Below are 26,867 nucleotides of genomic sequence, written 5' to 3'. Positions count from 1 at the left end.
TGTGAATTCTATGGTCAGGAAGATTATGGGATGTCCTGACATTAAGGAAATCTAGAGCTGTGTCAGTATCAGACCAAGTTTCTGGAGAAATGAGATATGATGAAGGCTGCATGGTCTACTCAGGATACCTGAGTGTTTCCACACAGAAAATCATAAAGTTCAAATAAAAAGGAGAACATTGTCCAAAAAACCACAGAGAAATCATGGACAAAGACACAGCATGACCTACTGCAGTGGGGAGAAACCTAGAACAAAGAACACTGCTATTAGAAAAAGAAAGCCTGATAATCCTATTTTAAGCAACACGAAGGCTCAACAGAAATTCACTACTCCAGGATATTGAAAATTGCAGTGTATTAGTCACTAACTTAGATAGTGGTACCATCTACTTCCACCTGGAGAGTAAGAAGTTCCATTAGAAGGCAAACATACAGGAAGTCTGCTGTGTACTTCTGCATGCCATAATTCTCCAAAACAGACACTGAAATATATACTTGTGGCTGTGTGTGGATGGGATAAGGGTGTGCCTGTAAACTGGCCTTCAGACCTGTGTTCCTTTTAGACCTTGTATGTCTACCTCAACAGTCCTTTTCTGTGTGCATGTTTTCAGGGAAACGCGTGTCTGTGTCACGTTCAGCTTTAAGTTCTGTAGGTGCAGTTTTGCAATAGTACTCTGGTAGTCTTTCTTCTTCTGTTGCTTTTTTTCCAGTGGGAAATTTTCTCCCTGATCCAACAGTGGCTAATTCTAACTTCAGCATCCAAATACAGAGCCATGAAAGTATTTTTCTACATGTCCCTCATGTGACATTCAAGCAATACCATCTAATGGATGACCACCTGGGAGGATAAGGAGAGGGAGGGAGATGCTGGAGCAGATGCGGATGTCATGAAGAAGAGGTTCAGATTGAGGTAATGCTCATGGCTGCAGAGAATTCTCAGGAACTCAAGTCTCATGGAAATCAGGGTGGAGAGCGAATTCAGCTTGTTTGAAAGCTAGGAAAAACAAACAAAAAGGTGTCAAGTGACGGGCTGGTACTATTTGAATTACCATGCAGTGAAATATCCTGCTCCCTGAAAAGGAAATAGACACTTAGGCCGTGCATGCATTAAAATGCTCACTGCACCTGACTAGTTTCCATACATTAGCTGCGCTTTGTTTGACAGTGATGGTGTCTCTCTCCCTGCTCCCCAGCTGACTTACCACAAGAGATAACAAATTGTTGCTTTCTTCTCTTCTCCCAAAAGAGAAAAATACTATATTTTTGTCTTTCGCATAAGACAAAAATGAAAAACAAACTGAACTTTTCTGAATCCGTGGCAAAGTCATAAAACGTCCTGCTAAGCAACACAGGACATCAGTGGTCTTCTCATTTCCCTTCTTATCAACAATGACATCAGTGAAGAATTAGTGGAGATACCTAAGGGAACTGCATGCATTCAGGTCACAAAACAGAAGGAAAATGCTCCCCATCAAATACAACTAATAATTTCACAACAACATCCTGTATCACCATTTATTTTTAGTTTTGAGAGACTTGTAAAGCAAGAATACAGATGTATCATTTTGAGTGACTCCCCAAAACCTAAATACTGTCCTCACAGCACTGGAGGAGTCAGAAAGTTGATCCTCATGGTCTGCAGACCCTACTGCTGAGGGATGTAAAAAGTAAGGGAAGAAAAGTGGTTCCATGGATGTTTTGCAGCAGTGCAAGCTATGACATTTCTAAAAGAGTCTTCACCTCAGCTCAATTTTTTTCCTGCAGATCACAAATCAAAAGAGGTTTTAATATCCTTGCATATGCAATAGGAAATAGGAAATTTACCTGGACCTTTAACACAACTCAAAGGATCTTGATGGATAAAGTAATCAAACAGAACAAAACACGTAAGCCAAATGCAATCCAAACCATGCATGGTGCCTACCTGATTACAGTAATGTTTGATGAGATTAAACACAAATCCTCGATCCATTAAAGAAAGAAGATCATACAAGAAAAAAGCCAGGCTGATATTAATTTTTTCTGCTTGTTCACTTTCCTTAAAAAAAGAAAAAACACCAGTTATAATGTATAAAACTTAGATAAAGGTGGAAAAACTTTTAGAATAATGAAAAAATAGTGTAGGGGTCAGGTCCCAGAACCATCTCAGGGAAAATACAGGATAAGATTGTTTCAGTTCTCCAGTTCACATGATCTTGTTAAAATTGCACAGAATCGCTTCTGTAAATTATTTCAACTGTTTCACAACTTTCACAGGGAAATGTCACAGGATGAATGAACAGTTCATTTGTGCACAGCTTTGGGCTGACAACAATGAAATGGAATTTGAGACCTGTTCTGAATTCCCTATTGGCTGCAGCCCTGCACATGACTTTTTTTCTACTGAACATCAGAGAATGCTGGGTTAGGTACTTAAGACATATAAAATATTAATAAAAACCTGTACTGGCTTTGCTGATGGAATGCCCAGTATTTTGTTTAGAAATTTTAAGTGTAAAACTGATAGTAACAAAATACTGGTAAGATAAATCCGTGAGGTTCACCATTCAGCACCTAAGCTCTTGTATGCTTGGAATTGGCCTGATTACCAGACATACACAGCCTCAAGTAATAACCACAAAGAACTTCGTGTACCCTCTAAAATGAGGCTACTTCAAACATACCAATTAAAATCATAAAATCTCAACAGCCTGTGTCGTTCACCAAGAGGAATTAGTGGAGATGCCTGAGGGCTCTGCACACATTTAATGCTCAAAACTGACAGAAGAGATGACTGAGAAAAATATTGCCTGTACTGGCACCTCTGACTAGCGCAAACAGGTGTGCAGCACCTCAGGGTGGCTACAATTCACTTTTTCATTTTTCAAGCTTTTTGTTGCTGTTCAGAAGTGTATATATATATATATATATATATATTCCCTACAATCTGGGATTTGCACAGGAAAACATTTTTCTACGGTGAAGAAAAAACTAGTTTTCCACTACCTTATAGGGCAGGCAAGCCTATGCCAGACATATCACTGTAAAAATCCAGGGCAATCTGACATGCTCGACCATGTATTGAAACATCGATTATCACTGCTTGGATTTAAAAATCAGACACACATTGCCTACTACAAATCAGACACACATTGCCTACTACTCTGTACACCTAACCAATGGCCCTAATTCCAAAAACACAACAGTGGAATTTTCACACACAATCAGGTTCTATATGCTCATTCTATCAAAACTGAATTGAATTAACAACCCACAAAAACCTGTGTATTTCTTGTGAGGAAGCCATAAATACTAATCTCTTTGCAAAGCCTACAGTTCTGTTAAAGCATTTTCAATGTAACAAATTTTTATTTCACAATTGATTTAAAAAAAAGAAGTCACTAATGCCCTAAGTAAACATTTCTGTGGAAATAATTTCTCTGCATGCGGCTATCACAGAAGCGCAGCAATGGATTGAGCTTCAAAGTAAAGCTTAAAGAACAACCTTTTGGTGGACAGTGACAATTCCTTCTGCCAGTCTCTGCCCCAGTTTTTCTGGTCTTGCCCTTTCCCAGTTTCTGCTCCTCAACAGCACGTGGAGAAGTGGATCAGGAAACTGAGCTTGTTGAAAAGTGACCTAGCAGGCCAGCTCTCCAGGCTGCTCTGCCCTGCCCTGCGGCCAAGCACTTCGCTGGGCTAGCACAGTGCATTTGGCAGCTCTGGGGCATGAAAACAAGTTGGTTACAGCAACTGAATGAACAACTGTCACTCAGTGCCTATCTGTGGCACTAGCTTTTTCTAGTCCAAAGTGATATCAGTGATATAAGCTGACAGTAGCAATGTTAAAATATAAATTACAATCTGTGATCCTTTCAACTTTATAATCTGTTGTATCAGTGCAATTTGTTAAAAGTAGAAAGACTTTCATGGGACTTGTGGCTTCATTCTTGTCTTCAATTTTCAAGTGGCCAGTGCCTCTTTAAAGAGATCAAGGGTTAGATCACTTGTGGCTGGCTTTTGCAATACCCACAAGGAGCACTGCCTTCTTATGGCATATCCCACTGCTACAGAGAAGTCAAATGAGGAATTAAACACAATGCAGTAGGATTGAGAGTAACTGCAAAGGGGGATAAAAGGAGTAAGTCCCACTGGGGCTGCATTCTGATGTGCTGGCTAACCTGGCATAAAGCATCACTGCAACTGAAAATGGATATTCAGCCTTTCCTGTAGATAGAAAAGGGAACTCTCTTCTTGCGCACTGCAGAAGCAGGCTGCGGAACTGAGCTGAACAAAACCAAACCATCTGCCAAGGGAGTGCAAGGCTGCCCTTTACACTGCCACAACTCTCACTTAAGGTCCATGTGAGAATATTGACCTAATTCTAGCAACACTGCTGATACAGAAATGAGATTAAATGTAGCTCAGTGTAACACAAGACAAGTAGCAAGGCTCCATGGTGCTTATGTCGTACACTTACCTTCGGTGGTTTGACTACAAGTGCAGCAATCTCTGAAGTAATCACACTGACTATAGTGGTAATATCATCTTTGAAACGATCGGAGAACCGGCTTCTTCGTGGGTTATCTTCCTTCTCTGTGTTGTGAACATACTGAGCCATACTCTTTATCTGCAAAGCAGAAAAAAGAATACTAAAAAAATGCCCAAACTGGAGGTAAAATACTGCTTTAAGTTTGTTTATGAGAGTAAGATTTCCTATTTCTTTTTCCCTGAATTTAATCACTCCTTTTCTCAGAGCTGCTGTGATAAATCCTACATGTAGTGGCAATGACAACAGAGGGTCTAAGATTCAAATGCAGACAGACATTAATTCCTGTTCATATTCAGGCAGTTGGCTACTCTCAGTACCTGAAATCAGAATCAACCTCCCTCAACCCCTTGCATCTGCAGTTCTGAAATGCTGCTGCTTGCAACTTTTGCCCTTCATGATGACAGACATGGAGTGGTACTTGTGGAATTCTTATTTCTTGACCTGATCTTGCATTACTTGTATGCTGACAGTGGGAATCAGTATATTTTTTCCACTGACATACATCACCGCAGGGCTCTGTAGAACTGTGAGTTTGGGGAGCTTTGTCACTGTGCCCATGTTGTTAACAAAACAGAAAAGGCAGGAACACCTATTCACTGAAAAGGAAGGGCTTGGTTTATGAGTGTCTCTCTTGTAAGCTGTGGACTACTGCTCATGTAGCTCATGCAGAACTTTGCCATTAGTGCCATAGTGAGGAAGGGGGGGTAATATGAAGAATTCTTTAGTTCTACTTTCATTATTTGAGACCTCTTCTTTACACAGAGGAGAGGAATAACCGAAGAGATTACTACCCAACTGAATCTGTGCCTGGAGTACCTACTAGATGCCACCATCAACTAACTGTAAAATACCACTGTCAAGTCTTACCAGGAGCTCAAAGAAGAACCAGGCATACTTGAAGACTGATTCTCTCACCATGCCCGTGCTGACCACCATCTGCAATGCCAGTTCCTCATGGAAATGCTAGATAATAAACACAGACTGTTGAAAAATGGCTTTTCAATCAACTCATCCTTCATTTTCAACATCTTCCCTGTGGGAAACTTCTCCATACTGGAGGGTGAGCAGCTGGATGGGGATGTGTGGGCATCTTTGTAGGATCAGAAGGCAGATTTGACCAAAATGACATTTAAAGAATGCCGCAGGCAAACAGACATGGATACCCATTTTTCTGTGGATCCAGAACCACAGATAACTGAAGAGGGAAATGCCTTTGGACTATTCTCAGGTCACTGTCTGCATGTATGATAGGGAGCAGCTATGTTTCCCACTACCTGCTGAGTGTTTAGCACATCCATGTTTTTCTGAGAGAAGGCAGAAGTAAGATTGATTCTGTGGTGGGAGAGAAAGACAGAGCAGTAACCACAGCAGACCTTGTACAGGCATTTGTAGTTGGAGACAATACTTTTTACAGTGAGATCTGAACACAAGACACACAATCCCAATTATCTAAACTTTTAGGAAATTCAAATCTGGACTATTTGGTTCTAAAAGCTACAAAAAGGGACAAAGAAAAAAATTCCTTACAGAAGAAAGAGGAGGCAAATATTTCTGAATGGAGTTTACTGTAACATGTAAAAACATGTATCCAAGGGTAAAAAGCAGTGGAAAACGACTGAGGCTCTAAGACCTTGATAAAGAGAGCAAAGGGAGGATCCAGACAGGCTGCTACTTGTCTAAATCTGTCCTGGAAAAAGAATCTAAAGACTCTGGAGCCAAAGCAGAAATGTTTGAGTAATGTTTACACACTGATTCAATATTTCATCACAAATTCCTTGTTTGATAAAAGTGGTTGATGTTTTGTTCTGTTGCTTCCCTCACCGCATTTAGAAGTGCTAATTGCCAGCACTACCCCAGGATCCCCTGGATTCTGTAAGGAGTTCCCCCATGCACAGCCGTAGCCTACCTTTTTATTGGATGGTCTTGTGCTTGCACAAAGGCCTGACATGTCACTTGTTCCTTCAACATAGTAAGACATCCGACTGGAGCTGTGATCCATAGGCTGAGGGCCACAGATGGAAGAAATACATAATAGTAAATTAATAAGTAACTTTATCTAATTAACCCAGAAGAAATCACCTACAGTGGGCAAGTTTATTTATTTTTTTTAAGGTATGCACAGACGTTCATCTAAACACTTCTTCTCTTTCCTTCTTCCCATCCCCCTGCCCAGTCGAGGCCGAAGACCACCTGACAGCAGCAGGAGGAGGAGGAGGAGGAGGAGGAGGAGGAGGAGGAGGAGGAGGAGGAGGGTGCAAATGCCAGCACTGCCATCGCGTGCCCAATTGCAGAACTACAGCTCTACTTCGGAGGATAGGATTACGATTCCCTTTAAAAGGTGTAAATTTATCCCCCGGCTCTACATCGAAAATAATTAGCCCCTTGAAGCCGTCCTTTCATTAAAAGTAATGCCAATTTACAAGATGGCGAAGCAGCAGTAACCAATTGTAAATTGCTACATTTATCAGTGTGATGAAGCTGTAATAACAAACATTTTAATTTTGTATTAATTTGGAAAAATGCCTTGAGCTCTGGTTTGGTGGTTTTTTTTTTCCCTAGGACACAGTGTATTAGATTAAAAGTCATACAGCTATTAAATTCAAATCTACATTATTAAAAATTGCTATGGGTGGATACATATGCCCATATGAACAAATTAAATAAATTGACAAACCTGTGTATCTTACTAGTTCTGTTTTAATTTGCTGAACACAAGTACCTATTCATTTTAAATGGAGAGACACACAGCCATTCGATAGAAAAAAAAAGACTTAAAAATATATCTGAAAATAACCTACTTGAGAAGCAGTATTTACATATATAACACTTAAAGAAAAGCAAGGGGGGATACAGTTCAGAGCTCATCAGACATGCTGCTGTAGAGCTCTGCCAGGGCTGCAAGTAGCAGCAGGCTTCTTGCACAGGGGAAAAAAATCCTGCTTTTGCCAGAGGCATAGCTTCCCAGCTCCAGCTGAATGGTGAACTCTAGGTTTTGGTTGTCCCAGACAGCTGCACACAACCATTCTCATAAAGCTCTGAGATGGGCTGGGATGCTGTACACCAGCAACCTGGCACCAATCACAGAAACAAAATCCTTCTTGTTGGATGCTGTCAACCTTTCTGTCCTGCAAGCCACTGGTGGCATATGTATCCGTGGATGAGAACACAAAGGAAAGTTGTATTTCACTGTGTAGTTGCATGAAGTATTTGGAAAGACCCAGGTGCAAATTGGGCACATGGCATCTGCACTGTAGCTGATACAAAGCTATGGGGCTGCTGTCATATAACTGACTAAATTTTTTTTTTTTTTTAATAGGAAACTATTTAACACCAAACAAAAAAAAGGAAGAAAGGTTTGTGACTGCGCTGACTCTATGACTTGGACCAGACCAGGTCACCAGATGCGAACAGAACTTAAATACCTGGAAAAACAGGAGAGTGAGGCATGTGAAAAAAAGTAAATGCCTCTGTGGAGTGTCTCAGGCACAAACAAGAGACAGAGTTCTTACCTCTTGCCCTCTTCTGGTAAGAGACATCAGAATTTAGTGATGGGATTTAACATGTATCTATGCCAAATCAGATAAACAACAAATGCTTCTGGTGATACATACAGTGCTTTTACAAGGAGCAAATCCAACCCTCAAAGACAAAATACAGATTATAGGTTTTGGGCCATACCATTCTTCAGGTATTTGACTTCATTCTCTTACCTTGGATGCCACGATGTTTTTGACCTCCTCATCAGTAGCAGCTTGTGTAACAGTGATGTCAGGATTGCTGCAGCTTATCACTCGGCTCTGCAGGAGTTTACTTCCAACAGACACTGCAGAAGTGCGTCCAAAGGTGTAATAACGAGATTCTGTTGAAATGGCACTGCTGCCTCCACCTGCCACAGCAAGATGTTTGAATTAAGACTAAAGAACATATATATGAGACAAACATGAGGTTCAAGCCAGTTTTGCCCAGTGCTGTTACAACATCAGCATTTTGAAAAGCATAAAGCCCCTGAAAAACCCACTACCAACTGCTTTATTAACAATCTACATAGGCATTGAATGACAGGTTACAGGTATTATCCCAGTCAACAGCTCACAGGGTGATTGCACAAGCAGTAACAAAAGATTAATAGGGCTACCTAAGAAACAGCACTATTACAATAGTTCTTTCTTCCCATCAGCTCTTCTTAATTTGCTGTAGATTCAGTCAATATTCAAAGGCCTGAACACAAAACACCACCTACAACACATATGATTTAATACCATATTCAAATACCCAAGCAAGCAGGGAGCACTACCATCAGGAATTTCACTAAGTGTTATCTAGTTTTCAGTTTCACCATGGACCTTATTTTTCCAGGATAAAGAATTTCCAAGTGTATGTGAGCTCAGAGATTTTAGCATATCCTAACATCAGTCTAAATGTCCCTCAAGGGAGATTTAAATGAATATTCAAGGCAGAAAAAGGCCTATTTCTCTTTATCTCCCACAGCATAACTGCTTGTGGTAAGTCATTTAATATATACCACTTAATCAAATGAATCCTATAGGCTTTAGGACAATGACTACAGCAGAATAACAGAATGGTTGAGGTTGGAAGGGCCCTTTGAAGGCCATCTGGTCCACCCTCTCTGCTCAAGCAGGGTCACCATGAGTCAGCTGCCTGGGACTACATCCAGATGGTTTTCTACTATCTCCAAGGTGAGAGACCTGGGCAACCTATGTGGCCAATGTGTACCAGTGCTCAGTCACCCTCAGAGGAAGTGTTTCCTCATGTTCACTGTGTTTCAGTGCGCACCCATTGACTCTGATCTTGTCACTGGGGGCCACTGGAAACAGCCAGGCTCTGTCTTCTTTGCACTCTTCCTTCAGCTCCTTCTCTACACTGAAGATCCTTGCTGAGGCTTCATCTCTCCAGGCTGAACAGCCCCAGCTCTCTCAGCCTTCTTCACTGAAGAGATGCTCCAGACCCTTTGTCACCTTTGTTGCCCTTGGCTGGTCTCTCCAATGTCTCTGGGGAACTGCTGTGTCCAGCTCATGAACTGGGGAGTTCAGAGCTGGACACAGCATTCCAAGTATGGGCACACCAGGGTTGAGAAGAGAAGGATCACCTGTCTAAACCTGCTGGTCATCCAGCATTTTATCCTCCAATGACATCCTTAATGCAATGGAGATATTGGGTGAACTTGGCAGGAGGTCATTTTGCATGGAAAGTAATTTACCGATGTACAGGTCAGTAAAAAATTGGCATCTTAAGGCCATTTTAATTTATGAAGGAAATTCTTCTAGAAAAAGCTTCAGTTTAGGCAATCTCTCTTGCATTTGTCTTCATTAAGTTACAACATTGCTTGTAGCTGTGGAAACCTCTCACCTCAACCCTTCATCTTAAATTAATAACTGAGGGATGGAGATTATGAGGGGCAAGTCCATGTTACTCTTTGCAGCACTGATATTCCTGACCTACCTCTGAAAGAAATGGTGTATCAGAACAGTGTAGTGCAAAATGATATGCAGTGTGGGTCTGAGAAGTTGTGTTTGCTATCTTACAGGTCAGTGCCTTAAGTCCTCCTCTCAAAAGTGCCATGCTGAACAGCATGTATCAACAATAAAGAATACTTTTGCAACCCTTCCACCAGTAATACCTGGTTTGACCACTTCTCTTTGTGGGTCTGGCAGACGAAATACATAGTACACATAAGATGCCAGAAGGCAGTTCCTCCCATGCTGATCCTTGCTCAGCTCTTTGCTGTTGTGGAGATTGTTCACTATTGCAACCACAGATTCAAAGGCAAACTGTGAGAAATTGGCTGTGAAACAAAGGCAAGAATTAGAGTCAGCACTGAAGGGTATAACGTAATTAGGTGAGGGCATTCTTTGTATCAACAACTAATCTTACGAAGTTCAATTCAGTCCTTAACAAGTTCAGTTTTAGACAGCAATTGCTATGCCTGTCCAGACCCAAAGTCTACAAAGGCCAATAAACACTCTTCAGCAGACCCACTGACTTTCAACCTAATCACTGCTATTCTGTCACTCTGTACTACATAAAAGCAGGCTGTAGCAGTTAATTACACTTCTAGCAGCCTTCACACATTTCCTATAAACTGTATTCTCACAAAATACTAAGACTTGTTACTCTCTAGCTGACAGACAAATACAAGCTAGCAGGCTTTAGCACAAATATCAGAGTGGATGACAAGTGTTGATTATCTAAATGACATAGGAAATTAACTACACTCGTTCCTCCAAGTATGCCATTCTTCCAGAGTTAACACATGTTATGGGCAACTGGCACTTCAGTGTTCACTATCATATTCTCTGATTTTGTGCTCACTCAACTCTGTCTAAAGATATTTGGGTAGAGGATATGGTGCAGACAGCAGTGTCAGTTGTAGGACAATGATTTTGCTGGTGTTTTACTTGCAAAACAACTCAATTCCAAACAAAGTTGAACCACAACCCACTTTTTGACCTATATTTTCAGGTAAGTAAATTACCACAGTTTAATGTACCTCCCAACCAGAGACTAAGTCCTACATGTAGGGGGAAAGGAGAGAAGGCAGGAACTTAAGCCTGATTAAATTGTGCAGTGAAACTTTGTCTTGAGCAGCACAACTCTTTCTGAAGTGGACTACCCTAAATCCTAAATCTGAGCCTGGATATTTTCGTAACCATTTCCCACACATTCCTAGGTTGATTGAAAAGTCTCTTGAAGGCCATGAACCACTAAATACCTGTCTGGCCAGCTATGACCATAGGCTGTACAGCCAGCTGGAAAAGTTTATCTAGTACCAAATGCAAAAACAAGACAAGAGGTTCAAGGCGTGAAGAATTCAAACAGATAATGCTGAGTTTCAATTCATGCTCCAGTGAAGCCTCTGTAATCTTTTGATCCATCAGTCGAATGGGGAATGTCACTTGGCTTTCCAGAGAATGGCACAAGGTGAAGAACTTCTCTAGGTGGTTGTCCTGCAAATACAGTGCACTCAGAGTTAACAAAATCGATACAGTTCAGCTACTGCTAGCTAAGCAAAACCTGACTATACCACCTGATGGGATGAAAGGAAAGATTTTTCACCCTTCTGGCTTTCAGCACTGGCTGCTCTGAGTGATGAACTTGTAAAGCAGCTGTAACAGCATTTCATTTGCTCCTATTCATCTGGTTCAAATTCAGACCACGGTGAGATCAGCTTAAAGGCAGAAACGTTACTGCCCTCACTAAACTGATTGCTTCGTTTAATGAAAAGACTTTTCCTTCTATCTGATAAAGCTCTGTCACATCATAGGTCTGTAGTCCCTCTGCCACTCATACCAGAATTCCATCTACACACAAGTTATGTGCCATACGAGTATGCCCTACTTGTCTTTAAAAAGCATGCTGCAAAAGGGTGATGGACCTGCCTCAGACACAGGGCCTTCAGCTGTTAGGACATATTTACTAGGATTAATTAGAATGGGATAAGGGGTAAGAGACACTGAAAAGCAGCAGAAACAAAAAAAAGCTGATCTGCCTCAACCCAGTATCTCAATAAGATGGGCAAAGATCCAATTTCCCATGGCATCTAAATGAACAGAATCATTGAGTTCTCACCCAGCACTAAGCTTGTGTCCCCAAAGCAATGGCATTGACAAGTGAGCTGCTTAACACATACTGCCAGTGTATAACCTGTCCATGGAGGCAGGGAGGTGCTGTGTCTTTGGAGATGTGGACACATTATCTGAAGTAGCCTTGAAGGACAGAAGATGCAGACTACAGAAACTGGCACTGTGCCCTGCCAGTGCCTTTCAATCACAGCCTGAACAGACTCCTGCTGAACCAAGAGGACACCAGGCTCTCTATTGCTCAATGTGACTTGCTGCCAAGAGTGTTCATTTGTTCACTTCTACCAATAGATTTAATTTCACCAAAGGGTTTCATTCACCAAGGGTATCAGGTTATTTCCATAGCTCCTAATTTTTTTTTTTTAAAACCTGTGTGGGCACCTCAGTTCCATAAATCTGCTAAATTGGCCTGGACATCCGAATTTTCTTTGAAATGAAACTACAGATGTGTCTTACTTCTGACGCATTACCTGGGTGTGAACAGATGACACAGCTTGAACTTCAACAATGAAAACGCCCTTGTGTCCTTCAACCCACTTTATAGGTGGTGTCTGAGATGGAATTTTCTGGGATGAAAAAAAATAATATGGGAATCATCTTCCTTTTAATGATCAAACAGAAAGTCTGTTTACATGAAGGTCTATAGGGTATTCCCACTATTCACTTCATTTTAGATACCCAAATTCAGTACCACAGAGAGGATGACAGCTAGGCATCTCCTTGTTCTCATAGACATTTGGACAGAAGCTGATTCACTGAACGGGGAAATTCAGAGAATTTCAGCTGTATGTCTAGCACATGTAAATAAACATCTTCTGATGGGATATTGCTAAGGCTAAAATTTCCTGGTCAAAACACTGCCAAAGGCACTCCACGGGGATGTGGTGCAGTTTATACCCTCTGGACAAGTTTCCTACATGCCATGCTTACGGAGAGGGCCCAGTTTTCTGTTCCAGTAATACCACCTGATTCCACTTCTAGTCCCCCACCCACAAAGCCCCAGAAAAAAAGAACAAATTATCCTGTGGAAGAAATAGAATTATTGACTTGACACTCTCTAAACAAATGTATCCCTGCTTAGACAATTTACAAGAATTTGCTTGCATAACTAACTTTTTTAAAAAAACAGTATAAATGATATAAAATAGTAACACCAGTGACAACAACAACAACATTTTTCTCCAGACCTTTCTCCTTTTAAAGAACTACCTTTAAAAAAGGCTACCAGCAGACAGCAATGTTAGTTCGTAAAACACTTATGCTGTTCTCCTACATTAGAAAAATACTATCTTTTAATAATTTTGTTTGTTACCTCAGGAGAGTGAATTGAATAGTGTAAAGGCAGCTTATCCAATGCAACAGGAAGACTATAATGTCCAGTTTGAAGACGATCATTTAATAGAATTGGCAGCCACTGAAACAAACGGAAACACAGCAATATTCATGATGATATATGATTAGACCTATTTATTTGTTAGATACAGTCAACAAAACAACAAATGAGATATTGACCCAAGCTTCTCTGCTCTAACCCATTCAGCAGTAATTTCTTTGTATTTTAAATTCAAAGATAGCTGATAGCTACTGTAGAAAAATGTACAAGACTGCTTTACAAACCATTTCTTTCGAAGAAAACAAACACAGAGCTTCTCATGTGTGACATATATTTTTCTAATAAATCCTATCAGAAGGATTTAGCAGAGTCCATGTTTTTATTTAAAAATTTATGTATCCTGAACACACTGTTTCTTGGTATTGAAGCAAATCAACAGCTAAAGTTTTGCTGGAGATAAATTGAATATCTTCCTTGTGGTCACCATGCCAGACTGACTTTTCATATCCCTGCATTGATACTCAGACACATTTAATTTTTTATTCAAGTCTGAGAGAGGCTATGCATTTGAGTATCACAGGGCAGAAACATTTTGTATTTAGGTGAACAGAAACTTGAAAATTAAGTCCTCACCTATGTCAAATCTTGATCCTGAACTAATTTACTTCTTAACAATCCCACTGACATTGGTGGGACTGTAACTCTCCATAAAAGAAAGTCCATTTGAAAGGATTCTCAGTACTGTGATTAAAAAAACCCAGAAGCCAACAAAGAAACAAACAAGCAAACAAACAAAAATACTCAAGCACAAAACTGCCCCAAACTTCATAGCAAGAACACATGGAAAGCATTTTCCTGGCTCCACAGCTCAACTGCTAACCACAGCTCTAGGACATTTTCAAATCTGAAGCATTACCATCTTCAATGCTTTCCTTTTATATTAAAATCTCTCCAGTTAAAAATACTGTGATAAAGAAGAAGGTCAGAGAGACTATCCTACAACATGTACTTCTTAACCTAAGACATGCTAGTCTCAACATGAAAATAAAGAAGGCAAGAGAATGACATTTTAGCTTTTAGGTTCTTCCTGGTTTTTTAGTTTTTAGTGGATAAAAGACAATTTAGAACAGAGATGATGTGCCATGTAAAACCTAACTGAAAATATTACATTAGCTCTTACCCCATGTATGAGCATGATAACAGTAATAATTGTAATTACATACATTTTAGGGGGTTTTTTGCAATAAATAGAATCTAACAGAATGGGATTATGTGCTATAAAGCATTGCTGTTGCAAACATTTAGGTGCATATTTCAGTTGAATCGGGTGAATTCATTAAGTTCAAAGACAGTTAACACAGTAAAATTATAGGATGAGGATGTAACATACCTCAGACTGCATCTAGCTTCTATGAATTCACACTAAGACTTCCACTGGTTTTGATGTACTGCCATAACCAGAAAGGGAACAAATGACAAAATTCTTGGCAAGCAGAGAGTCTGTTTGCAAGGGATACACATAGACACACACACCCCCACACCCCGCCCCCCAACCACTCTTATGTATCACATGGAACTTACTGAATACCCTAGGAGGGTTTCAACAGATGCTCCTTGCTTTGGTTGGCAGCTGATGTGATAGAATGTGAACAATAGATGGTGTTTCTCTGTGAGTTTTGCTGGCAGCTTAATTTTCACTTCTTCATAGAAGTCAGGGGATCTGTTTAAAAAGAATGCCAAGCACATTCCCAAAGTTAGTATGAGACTGAGCAAGAGGCAAATTTGCCAGCAGGCTTTTAGATGCTATGGTTATAAAACCAGATATATCTTGAAAACAGAGCTGAGTTAAACAAAGTATACATAAATACACACACATATATTTATGAATTTAAAATTAATTATGAATGTAAAAGTTATACTTATGAACAATCTACAGCTTTGAATCAGAAGAAAACAGACAGTATCAGCTGGACAGTTTCAGCTTCCACTTATCTCTATACTTCAGAAAACATTCAATCTCAGTTTTGGATTCCAGCATAAGTATTCTGCAAATCCTAAATCCCAAGCTCTCATTCATGAGAATGAGAATGTCCCTTCAGCTCTTTTGGATCTATGAATTCACTGAAGTGAATGATCTTAAAGTTCTTTAAGAAGTTGTGCTGCTAACTGCTCCTGCTCCTTAATCTTCATAGTGGGAATATTCTCAATGACTAAAAAGCTTCAAACAAGAAAAGCAATGGTCGCTTATGCAACGGCCACTTATGCAAATGCACGAAGCAATCCAAATTAGATATGATAAACTGCATAAAATAGAAATGTTTAAAATGGCATTCCTTGATGAACTATGTAGAGTAACAATTACATAAAGAGATCATGATTAATACTTCTCAAGTCATATTAACAACACTTACTTATTATGATATGTGATAGCTGTGTATATTTCTTGGACAAATTCTGGACCTGAAGATTTCCCAAAAATTACCTACATTAAGAAGAAAAGTAACAGTAATCAGGACTACAGCATTTATTTGTCATCATCTTGTATAAATTTTAAGACAGTATTTGAAGACTTAAAATGACTCCTCAATTTTATCTTAGCTCATTGGCATAAATATCTTATTACCAAGCACCTTCCCCACAGTCCATTCAGGGTAAAACATCAGGAAAATGGAGCAGAGTTATTTCTAGAGTCACTGACTACCTCACATCACATTCTTTAGTCATGAACTAAAAACTCTGGAATCATAGGGAAAAAGTTATGGTAACCCACTCAAATACTGTCACATAGTCTTTATCTAAGTGCTAAAAAGTGAAATTAAAAGTATTTTTAGAAGTTTTGTTTTTCAGTTGCAGCCTGTTCATTCAGAGTGAGATTCATCTCACCTTACCTTAGAGGTCCCAAGTCCCTTCAAACTCAATGAAGAGAAATAGGCATTTCTGGTGCTAGATTTGCTTCCCTAAGACATGGGCCCATGGTAAGGTCTTGAAATCCAGTAATTTAAAGGGAGCCCTGGGAGATGAGCTTACACAAGAATCCCTGCACAGTGCAAGTCTATATATGTACTGAGAGGAAGGTCACTTAGAGTGGAGAGGGAAGCCAGATGAACTGTGTGTGTCCTAAGCATTTGTCAAAACCTAGTCGTAACACAGGCAGAGTTTAAGGAAACCAGCAGTGCAGTATTGTGCAGAAGAAGGTGTTACATTCACATGGCACAGCTCCAGCTCTGGAAGAAATGTGGCTTGGAAAACACTGTGCTGATGCTCTGATTTCAGGTCCACAGGTTATGTGGAGCAAGACTGTCAAGTACGTACTAAACAATGTCAGCACACTGAAAAAGGCTGGTTGGGTGATAGTCCTTGGTCCAACATACTGTTGGACTAAAGTTTCCTCAAAGTAATATTTCCACTCATTTTTTCCTTCCCTAACACATAAAATCCAGAAAATTCTTGTCTCCATGTCATTTTCAAACAGCCAACAACACCGTCTGAAAATATAAAAATGAGACTGAAGCAGACATCTGGGTAGAACACTTCAAACTGAACATCTGAAGCTTGGTAAAGCTAAATAGAGGTTCTTACAGTGAGAGATGTTGAATAACCTGAACAGACAGGACTGCCTGCTCTGCTAGTAGTGTACACGTATACCCTAAGACACAGTGTGTTTCAGACATGGAAAGCTCTATCTACACCGCATGACTGCGCATCCATTTGTGCTCAGGCAATGAAGATCCCAACTTTTATCTTCCAGCATAATACCTGAGCATTTGTGTAAACACAGTGCACGCAGAGGAGTTACCCTGGAAAATAGACTTCATCATTCTTAAACCTTAAAAGGTCTCTGACGCTCTGTGAATTTTACCCTTAGAAATTCCAACATGATACTAATGTAATATTATGTCATTCTTCTGAAAACAGGGTAGGAAGATTTAGATAAGAGAGAGCAATATGTGTCTGGCTCCACTAGAATGACAAGTCTTTCTTGTTGTGGGTAAGGAACACGGCCCTGTTTTAGGATGAGAATGAAAGCTTCACAAGCTCTCTGATGTTAGGCTTCTTAAGGCCCCACTAGGAACTGGGTGATGGGAAGCAAATAAGGACTTATCTCTTCAGAGGTTTCTCAGCAATGCATGTAAACAAAAGCCTGCTAAGAAATCTCAGCATTTATTACCGGCATTGCACAGGATGGGTCTTCACCACACATAAACTGGATCTTGATGGTAATGTTTCTTGCAGAAGCCAGTCGGTTAGCAAAGTTCAGCCTCTGAGGGTAAACATAGAGGAGATTTCTGGAAGAAAGATAAGGAAGAATAAAATGGGTAAATGGCAAGCATTCCTGTTTGAAAATTAAGTGCACAAATTAGCATCTTCCTGATTCCTCTCCCTGTCCTTCAATTCCACCTTCATAGTGAAAGATTTGTCAGAACTCAGTTTCAAAAGTTCACAAAGAAAGGTAATTTCTTGGTGTGACACATAGATCGTCCTATGTTTAAGGTTACACCTACACTAAGCTATGTTCTGTTGCAAACAAACTATTATCTTTGCTTGATGTACTGAAAAGCAGGAATGTCTGGAGAAAACAGCTCCTTTCTCAGGTGTGAACAATCTGATTTTGGAAGCGGGAAAGAATCACTCAGAGGTGATAAAAGCAAGGAAATCAACAACTGAAGTTTATACATTCGTAGCTTATAGCAAAAGATGGCATATATTTCTAGGTTATACAAATAAAAAAGCAGTATCAGTGAACCTTAGTAAATACAAATAAGAAAATTTGAAACTGTAATTCTGTAAGCTACCTCTTATTAGTAATGAATATGAATAATGCTTTGAAATAGAGCATACTTTGCTGTTTACTAGCTTCTGTATATGAACATATCACTGAACATAAAAAGCAGCTTTAATTTCTGTGGGGAATTTGGCAGCATAGATGGTCTTCTGACGTATAATTCTAATAGAAGAGTAAAAATATTAATAGAAAGATTTTTCTCTGATTAAGTTTATGGCAAATCTGAGATTTCAGCTAGACCTAGATTATATGCAGATTCTGGAATAGTGATGATGTCTCTTTACTGTCTTGTTTTCCCAGTCTGGCATGGGATTCTCACTGTTTGTCCTCTGAGTGTAAGGAATAAGAGTAGTGTTGGAGGAAACATGCCGGCGTTCAGTGAGAAACAATGAGGACTACTCATGGACTTTCATGCTTTCTTTTTGTGTGTGCCAGTCAGAAGCTGCACAGAATTGCACTGTCCTTATCACAGGTATCTCCTCAGTACCTCTGTCAGCTGAAAAAGTCACACAGTCTTGGAAAATACTGTCATTAAGTCAGACAGTCCATCTTCCATTTATTGTATCCCAAGACCTGGAAAACTGTCATTTATTCTCCTGATTGCCACGTGTCACAACATGACAGTATTCTTCAACTACACAGTCCAAGCTACTTTTTTTAACCAACATGTGTAACATAGGACATGGCATGCCTTAGTAAAAAAACTAGCAAGTAACTTGCCTTTCCCTTCATTCAGAATGGTACTTCTGCCTGTCACACTGCTGCACTCACTTACTACCTTATGTGCAATTTCTGCTTTGCCAAATTCTCTGCCAGATGATGTTAAGGAAAGCTAAGTGAAAGAGAGAAATATATTGGTAACCTCTACTGAATTATACTTGGGGGACTGACATATCAAATGAAGAATATTGTCAATACTACATCTGCCAGAAGTGAAGAAATACATGTAGGGAAGGCTGAATAATACAGTCATTGCTTCATTAATCTGCAGCCTAGGACAAGATGTCACAAATCTATATAATGTACCTGAGCACTGGGTTTTACTTTTAGATGTGACTTGAGATGAAAGATATGTAGAAACACAGAGAGCTCTCTGCTGACTACACAACCAAGGAAGCATTATTCCAGCAAGTACTGGACTGAAAAGATAAAGCTTGTGCCATTTATGCTCAAGCAGTTTTAGGGATCTTGCTTACATGTGTATTAAACCCATCAGCACTGAGGAAGAACAGAGGCAAATGCTGACTCTGGATATCCTGCAGATACGAAAGTGATGGCTGACATTTAAAGCAGGAAGGTGAGAAGATGACCAAAAGATGTTCCCTCACACAGCCATGAATTGTAGACCCATTGCTGACCACTGCCTAAGTGCTACTGTGTGCACTCCATCCATACACTCCAAAAGACTGAGGGGAAGCAAAGACAAGGAGCATTTTCACATGGCAGTTAGCAGGGCCATTGGGGCAGCAAATACTGTCTTTTAAATAACAGGACAGCTAGGATGCCCATAAGGATGTGGTAGGCTCCAGGAGGCATTGGACCCCAAGTTTCTGCACTGAGCAGAAATACAGCAACATGTCACAGCAAATACTTTTGGTCAGTGTGATTAAATTTCTCCCTTCACTCTCCCTGCAGAAAGTGCAGGGTTCTAACTCCAGATACAGTCGGATGTGCTTAAAAAACCAGAAGAGCCATTCAAGGGACAGCATGAGTCTACAAAAGCCATGGCAGAACACCCAGTGTCACTGAGAATACAGTCCCAAAGGCCAGCAGCATCCTGGGTGAGGCACAGATCCAAACAGCTCCTGCAGGTCAGAGACTGACCCAGCAGAGTGATAAGAGACTATTTCAGAATCAGTTACCTCCTGGGAAAGATTAAGGTCCCCCTAGCCTGGAACAGGACACCACACGGCAATTTTCAGGCAAATTTGCGGACCTTCCTACACTTTCATAGTGCTTAGCAGTGATTTAATCATTTCCCATGGGCAAAACAACACAGACCTACCCTCTGCCAAAAAAAATCTATTCAGAGTTTCAACTCTGTGACCATTCTTATTGAATATTCCTGTTTGTAAATATTGCTTGTGCATAGATGCACATAAAAGAATCCTCCTCCTTGCTAGATTACATCTCATGTGAGGTGTCTACAAGTGCATCTCAAACTTCTTATGAATATTAGGCACCTTCATTGGTGACTGTGATGAGAATTCCACACACAGCAAAACTCAACATATGTGCAATTAGTCCCTACTGATACAAAGTAGAAATGTTCTGTAGGTGAGGAGTTACGGATGAGTTAACATTGACATTTAAAACTTATGGTACTAGACACAAAAACTGATGCACCCATTAGTTATAATTTTCAGTATTTGTTGATTCTTCCACAATTTTGGTGGAGAGCCTTCAGGAACAAAAAGATTAAAAATTAAAAAGTACATCACAGATGTTTAACCAAACATGGAAACTGTTTTAGTCAGCCATTGACTAGGAAAATAGCACAGTGACAGAACTTCAACATGTCACATCCAAGAGGATGTGTATGAGTTATATATTCTGTATTTTAGGATGGATAATTTAGAGAATAGTTTGAATGATTTTTTCTCATGTTGGCAAAATTTTGATTCATCTGAAGAGTTGGTGGACAGATCTAAAACTAGACCAAAGGCCTGTAGAAGACTCACATGTAGTAAATATGCTCTCTCTGGATTCCATGGGCAGAGAGGCAGAGAGGAGCAGATAATGCTGTGAGAGCAATAACAGGAGTAAGACACCATTATTCATCAATAATCTTTCCTCACCCGAAACAAGTCAAGGATGGGGTAGAATGATTCCACCAAAGCGGAAGGCCTCCAGCTCACACTGCAGACTACAGCAAGTCTGAGAACATTGCTAAGTGGTTTGCAATTAAATGAAATGAAACCATAAAGAAAAGGGCTTTTTATTCCCTTCCTCCAAAAATCCCCCAAGCCTTAGGTACTACCCCTATCATAGACAGGACTTCCTGTGCCTGGTTAAGCTGAGTTACTGCTGTAATGATATGACAAATTCCTCTTCCTCAGCACCAACATTTCATAGTGGCAGTAAACAGCATCATTTTCATTTATATTTAATGAGAAAATAAAATGACAAACAAACTTTAAATTATATGATTTTTCCTATTAAAAATAGAGGGGTATGAAAGAAATAAATCTTGGAATGTTTTGACATTTTCAGGGAAATATTTTTATTAAAGAAATGTAAGTACACAACAAAAAGAAGTGCTCAATTTCACAGTGCACAAAGAAAGTGGGCTGGCTGATCTCTCTGGCATAAATCAGAAATAGCATCATTTAATATAATGGCATTACACCAGTAAAAAAAAAAGCTTGCAAGACCTGAGTTCAAAGACTATAACAGAAGGCTCCACTTTTCCTATCACAAAGCAAAAAGCTATTATCAAAAAAAAAAAAAAAAAAAAAAAAACAAAACCAAAAAAACCTCATCCCTCTGAAATACCTTTGACAACCTCCCCCCCCCAATGTCTACATGTGTAGCACTGGTGAAAGGAAAATGGTTTGCAGACTTATAATCAAAAATTAGAAAACATTAAACTACATTTAGCACCATGACACACATCTATGAATAAATGTTATCAAACTGCTTAAATAAGACAGGATGATTCTACTTTTCAGATAAGAGGAAAGGAAATAAAATAACACTAAACACTTCATATTTGGCTCTATTCAAATTCAGAGCAACTTCTCATGGGTTAGTTTCATCTCAGACTCAAAATGGTATTCACCATGTGGGGAACTAAGCAACAAGAACTGCATGACAGTTAAATTAAGCAAAGGGCCATAGGGCTGCACAGTGGGCTCTGGACAGGCTGGATCAATGGTCCAAGGCCAATGGTGTGAGGTTCAACAAAGCCAAGTGCCCTTGGGTCACAACAACCCCAGGCAGTGCCACAGGCTGGGGCAGAGTGGCTGCAAAGCTGCCCACAGGAAAAGGACCTGGGGGTGCTGGTGACAGCAGCTGAACACGAGCCAGGGTGTGCCCAGGTGGCCAAGAAGGCCAATGGCATCCTGGCCTGTACCAGCAACAGTGTGGCCAGCAGGACCAGGGCAGGGATTGTCCCCCTGTACTCAGCACTGGTAAGGCTGCACCTCAGATCCCATGTTCAGATCTGGGCCCCTCAGTACAAGAAGGACACGGAGGTGCTGAACTGCGTCCACAGAACGGCAACAGAGCTGATGATGGCTCTGGTGCACAAGCCCTCTAAGGACCAGCTGATGGAGCTGGGGTTGTTTAGCCTGTAGAGAAGGCGGCTCAGGGGGGACCTTGTCACTCTCTACAACTGCTTGAAAGGAGGTTGTAGCCAGCAGAGGGTTGGCCTCTTCTCCCAAGTAGCAAGCAACAGGACAAGAAGAAATAGCCTCAAGTTGCCCCAGGGGAGGTTTAAATTGAATATCAGGAAATATTTCTTCACCTAAAGATGTGTCAAGCATTGGCAGGCTATCCAGGGAAGTTGTGAAGTGACATGTAGATGTGCTGCTTAAGGGACATGGCTTAAGGGTGAACTCGGCAGTGCCAGGTTTCCAGCTGGACTTGATGTTCATCAGCCTACATTACCTAACTATGCTTTTGCACACCAAACAGAGCACTGGCATGATTGTGAGGCAAAACCATCTCAGATGTGGTGTGATTAGGTGATTCTGGTTTGCAGGGAAAGAGGTGCCTCCAGTGGTACTGCACAAACACTAGTGTTATTTCCTGGCCCCACCAAGTTCCAGACTCTGCTCTTTCAGAATGTTTACAAAACTTCCTCATCTGACTTACCAGGGAATTATTGCTGGAATTCATTAACACTTTCAGTTGGCAACTTTACTTTCTCAGTCCAAATATGTTTATTGTCACAAGGTAGTCAAAGTGTAATCTAGCATTTCTGCATTGTTTAAAATTTCTAACTAATTGTCTTTAGAGTTTTGTTTGGATATTATCTGATTGATTACAGTATAACACTACTTATGGCATGTCAGCAGCATCTACCATTGATTGACTAACTAAGGTAAAGATTAATGAAAGCAACTATTCTTCATAGATGTTGTCTTCACTATTACAAGTTAGGCTGAACAAATCCTGCTTTCTTTTATTGCCATGACTTTTACTTAGGGTGAAAATCAAAATAGAGACTTAAAAGAAAAAGTTAAGCATGCTGGGTGTGAAGTCTTGCTGAAAGAGTGTGACTGTTGAGTGATAGCAAGCATTTCCTCTAATGTGGATGTACGTATTCAATACGGACACCCTGGCAACTGAAAGATAGTGTGGAGACACCCAAACTTGCTTTAGGGAGAAGCACAAATTAATTTTTGGCATGGTGGCTTTGATATTCATTATGTCTGGCTGCAGAAGTGAGAACTTGGTGAGAACTAAAGAGAGAATATTCTGTGCAGACTCAACTGTTGTTCCAGCTCAGAAACACAGTGGTTGCTAATGGTTTTTTGTCAAAAGCAAACCTTTAGATGCTATGAGGCTGCACACTGGAATTGACATTTGCTAAGGCCAGACAATGAGTAGGAAGGTTAAAGTTCTGTCTTATTTTTTAATTAAACTAAAAAAAGGCATATTTGCTCATGTTCATTTACATTTTCACTTTCAATTCTATAAAAACTACTTTCCCTATAGAAATGTCTGCATTAAAGTTCTACCACCATCCAATTCTATCTTTGATACACAGAGAAGACAGAAGACACCAGAACTCTCTGCATATTAGTTTACTGGTGCTGTGAGCTGACCTCAGGAGTTTGAATTGTGGCAGAGCCCAGGAATAACTCCTTCAAAACTTCTCAGGAGGCTATAGCCAAACTGGCTTACTTATGTGCCTGCCGATACCACACTGAAAGTCGTTATTGTAAGATAAGATTTGCCACTTCCTCTGTTTGCTTTCCTTTAAAGCTGAGACCCAAACCCAGGTGTCACCAACAGCCAAACAGATTTCTAGTTTTCTGTGAAGGTGTGGAGCATCTCCCTGGCATATATTAGTTTGCCACAGTGCAGTTCTGAGCTGTACAGAACCACAAGTCTTGCCCTACCCTGCTCCCCTCCTGGGCTGGGTCAGGTGAGCGGGTGGGAGAGCTGGCTCTTTGCTAATCTCCACTGCAAGAAATTAATAAGCTTTTCATCACTTTATTCAGTGCCTTTATTCTGTGATTCCTTATTGATAGTCACATTTTTGCCACTAATACAGTATCTAGCTACTGTTTTAGGGATCAGAAACACCCCTTAGAATAGTGTCACCTACAATTACTGTTAGAAGCATTATGCTTTGCTCCCATGTCTTGACTAACACAATGGTCAGATGAAAGCCATTATTCCAAGTTATTTTTGTATCTATAATACTGCAATACACCCCATCAGAATTACTGTCAGCTATTACTACAACACTGCTCACTAGCAATGAAATACTGCACAAACATCTTGAAACACATTCTTCTGATGCTAATTTCTTATACGACACTGACATGTTCCACACTACTAAGAAATAAATGATGGGAATTGCTCAGTTGCATGCTACTGAACACTGTGATCACCTTGAAACAACCAGAACAGAACAGATTTAAAGAAATTAAATTACACAGCCTAGAGTGCTCATTCATAGTTAAAAAGTTCACAGAGCAACACATTATTTCCTCAGATACTCAGCTGACTCAAATTAACACTAGAAACCACTGAGCATAAACATTTACCAGAAGTGTTAAAAATTGTAATAAAATCTACTGGGAAAAAACCCAAACAAACGAACACAGAGGAGGAAAGCTAGCTTGCTAGCTAGCTAGCTAGGTAGATAGACAGATAGATGCCAAGTCAATGACAGTTGTTAAACGGGTTTTTTTATCTTACAGAAAATTTTTCAAAAGACAACACAATTAGATTAGTAAACACATTATGGAATATCCTACAGGTATTTTATCTTGTAATGGCTAGGAAGGCTAAATCATCAGCCCAAAACATAGCCTTTAGCCTTTTTTTTTACTATTTTAGGTTTCTATTTCTGAAAAAAAATCTGAATCACGTTTTTAAAGAAATATTAAAAATATATGTTATTTCTTACCTATAAATGGTGTGAGGAACATACACTTCTCTAACTGGGAATTCCAAAATCTCTTTGTGAGGACGATTACGGTTTTCTGAAAATGGCTTCAGTGGGAGTAGTTCTGGTGTCAGACAATAACCAACGTTTTCTGGAGCTGGGGAAATCTCCACTTTAAGTGTTCCTTTAAATTAAATCACAAAATCTTAGCAAAAAAATAAAAAATAATCAGTGTATAATAAAAGAAAAATTAAAACAATATGTAAGGTTACACAGCAACCATGCAGAAATAAGAACTGGTTCTTGGGCTGCATGAGAAGGAAAGCATATGTGCAGAAAGATACAGAGGACGTAGCCTACACACATCCCTTCACATCAGGGCAACACACAGCTCTTTATGTCTACCCTGCAGTATTACAAAGAAAATACAAAGAAAGAAGGAATATTATATGCTGGCCGATGTTCTAGTGTCTTTCACACACAAGTTATATAACATTTGTCTGGGAGACAAACAACAGGGGTGCTGTCTAATACAGTTCTCTCTTACTCCCCCTCAGATTCTGCCCTGATTAATCTCTGCCAAAATAGGCACCACCCACCAGGAAAACTAGGCTTTCTGTGGTGAGCAGTTACACAGTTAATACTGATAACATTTACCCCGGTATAAACAGACTGTCAATTTAAATTCTCTGCTGTGATAAGTGAAAACTGTTTGTGGAGCTCAGACTTGTCATTCTGGCCATCAGCTAGAAAGGAAAAACAGCTTTGCCTTCACATTTTTTAAGGTTCCTCCACACTGCAGAAGAGGTTGAAATGTAATTTACTTAAAAAGAAAAATTAAGCTGGCTGGTGTTTGACAGTAGCTAAACACTGCCTGTACTTCTCTATTCTGTTAACCAATGCTGACCCAAATACTAAGCTAAGGTGAAATGTGTATACATTTTCATCTCTCTCTATATAATAGGAACCATTTCAAAGTATTGCAGGGAAGTAGCAAGGATCCTAGAAACTTGCTTTAAAGCACTGTCTTCAAAGAGTTTGAATAATAACAAAAGATACCCAGTAAATACACTGTAAATTAGGGAGAAAAGCAAATAATTTAAAAATATCAAGCTGAATCTAAATCTCCATACTCATTCATGCAGAAAAAAATTCTAAAGCATCTGTGTTTAGGCAGACATCAGGAAACTAAGAAGTTCCACAATAGCGCATACTATAGGCTTTAAATCCAAGCCAAATGTATTCTGGGGCTGGAATTTACAGAACCGTTTAGGGGAGAAATATACATACACCACCTTCCATCCAAAATTAATAATGTACCTGGCAAAGTCTTAATTCTTCTTTGCAAGGAAGATGATCTTTTGAAGTCAGCTAAAAATTTAAACAGATCTTCATCACTGAGCCTGTCTCCTTCCTATCAAGAGAAAGACAAATATCAGTACCTTTGTAACAATACTCCATAACATGGAGAAAGGTTTGGGAGTGAACCATGCCCTTAAGGCATCCAAAGCAAGTGGGTTACGATTCACTTGACTGCAGTTATCCTCTGTTCCCACA

The 26,867-nt window shown here is 39.9% G+C and overlaps 1 protein-coding gene across 1 annotated transcript in view; it reads right to left on the bottom strand.

Moving 5' to 3' along the window:
- DOCK8 (dedicator of cytokinesis 8) overlaps positions 1–26,867 on the bottom strand; it is a gene marked incomplete at both ends in the record, with an annotated part of 88,992 nt that overhangs the window by 26,319 nt on the left and 35,806 nt on the right. Inside the window, 15 exons of the mRNA XM_082301396.1 lie at positions 838–993; positions 1,924–2,037; positions 4,456–4,605; positions 5,395–5,490; positions 6,434–6,529; positions 8,238–8,413; positions 10,166–10,330; positions 11,258–11,492; positions 12,596–12,691; positions 13,438–13,539; positions 15,040–15,178; positions 15,870–15,940; positions 17,627–17,744; positions 25,332–25,494; positions 26,631–26,724. Of these exons, the coding sequence (XP_082157522.1) occupies positions 838–993; positions 1,924–2,037; positions 4,456–4,605; positions 5,395–5,490; positions 6,434–6,529; positions 8,238–8,413; positions 10,166–10,330; positions 11,258–11,492; positions 12,596–12,691; positions 13,438–13,539; positions 15,040–15,178; positions 15,870–15,940; positions 17,627–17,744; positions 25,332–25,494; positions 26,631–26,724 (1,971 nt within the window). The remainder of the gene's footprint in view (positions 1–837; positions 994–1,923; positions 2,038–4,455; positions 4,606–5,394; positions 5,491–6,433; positions 6,530–8,237; positions 8,414–10,165; positions 10,331–11,257; positions 11,493–12,595; positions 12,692–13,437; positions 13,540–15,039; positions 15,179–15,869; positions 15,941–17,626; positions 17,745–25,331; positions 25,495–26,630; positions 26,725–26,867) is intronic.

This window comes from Coloeus monedula (assembly GCF_965178545.1).
Source record: "Coloeus monedula genome assembly, chromosome: Z".
NCBI lineage: Eukaryota > Metazoa > Chordata > Aves > Passeriformes > Corvidae > Coloeus > Coloeus monedula.
This window is presented reverse-complemented; position numbering and strand designations above follow the sequence as displayed.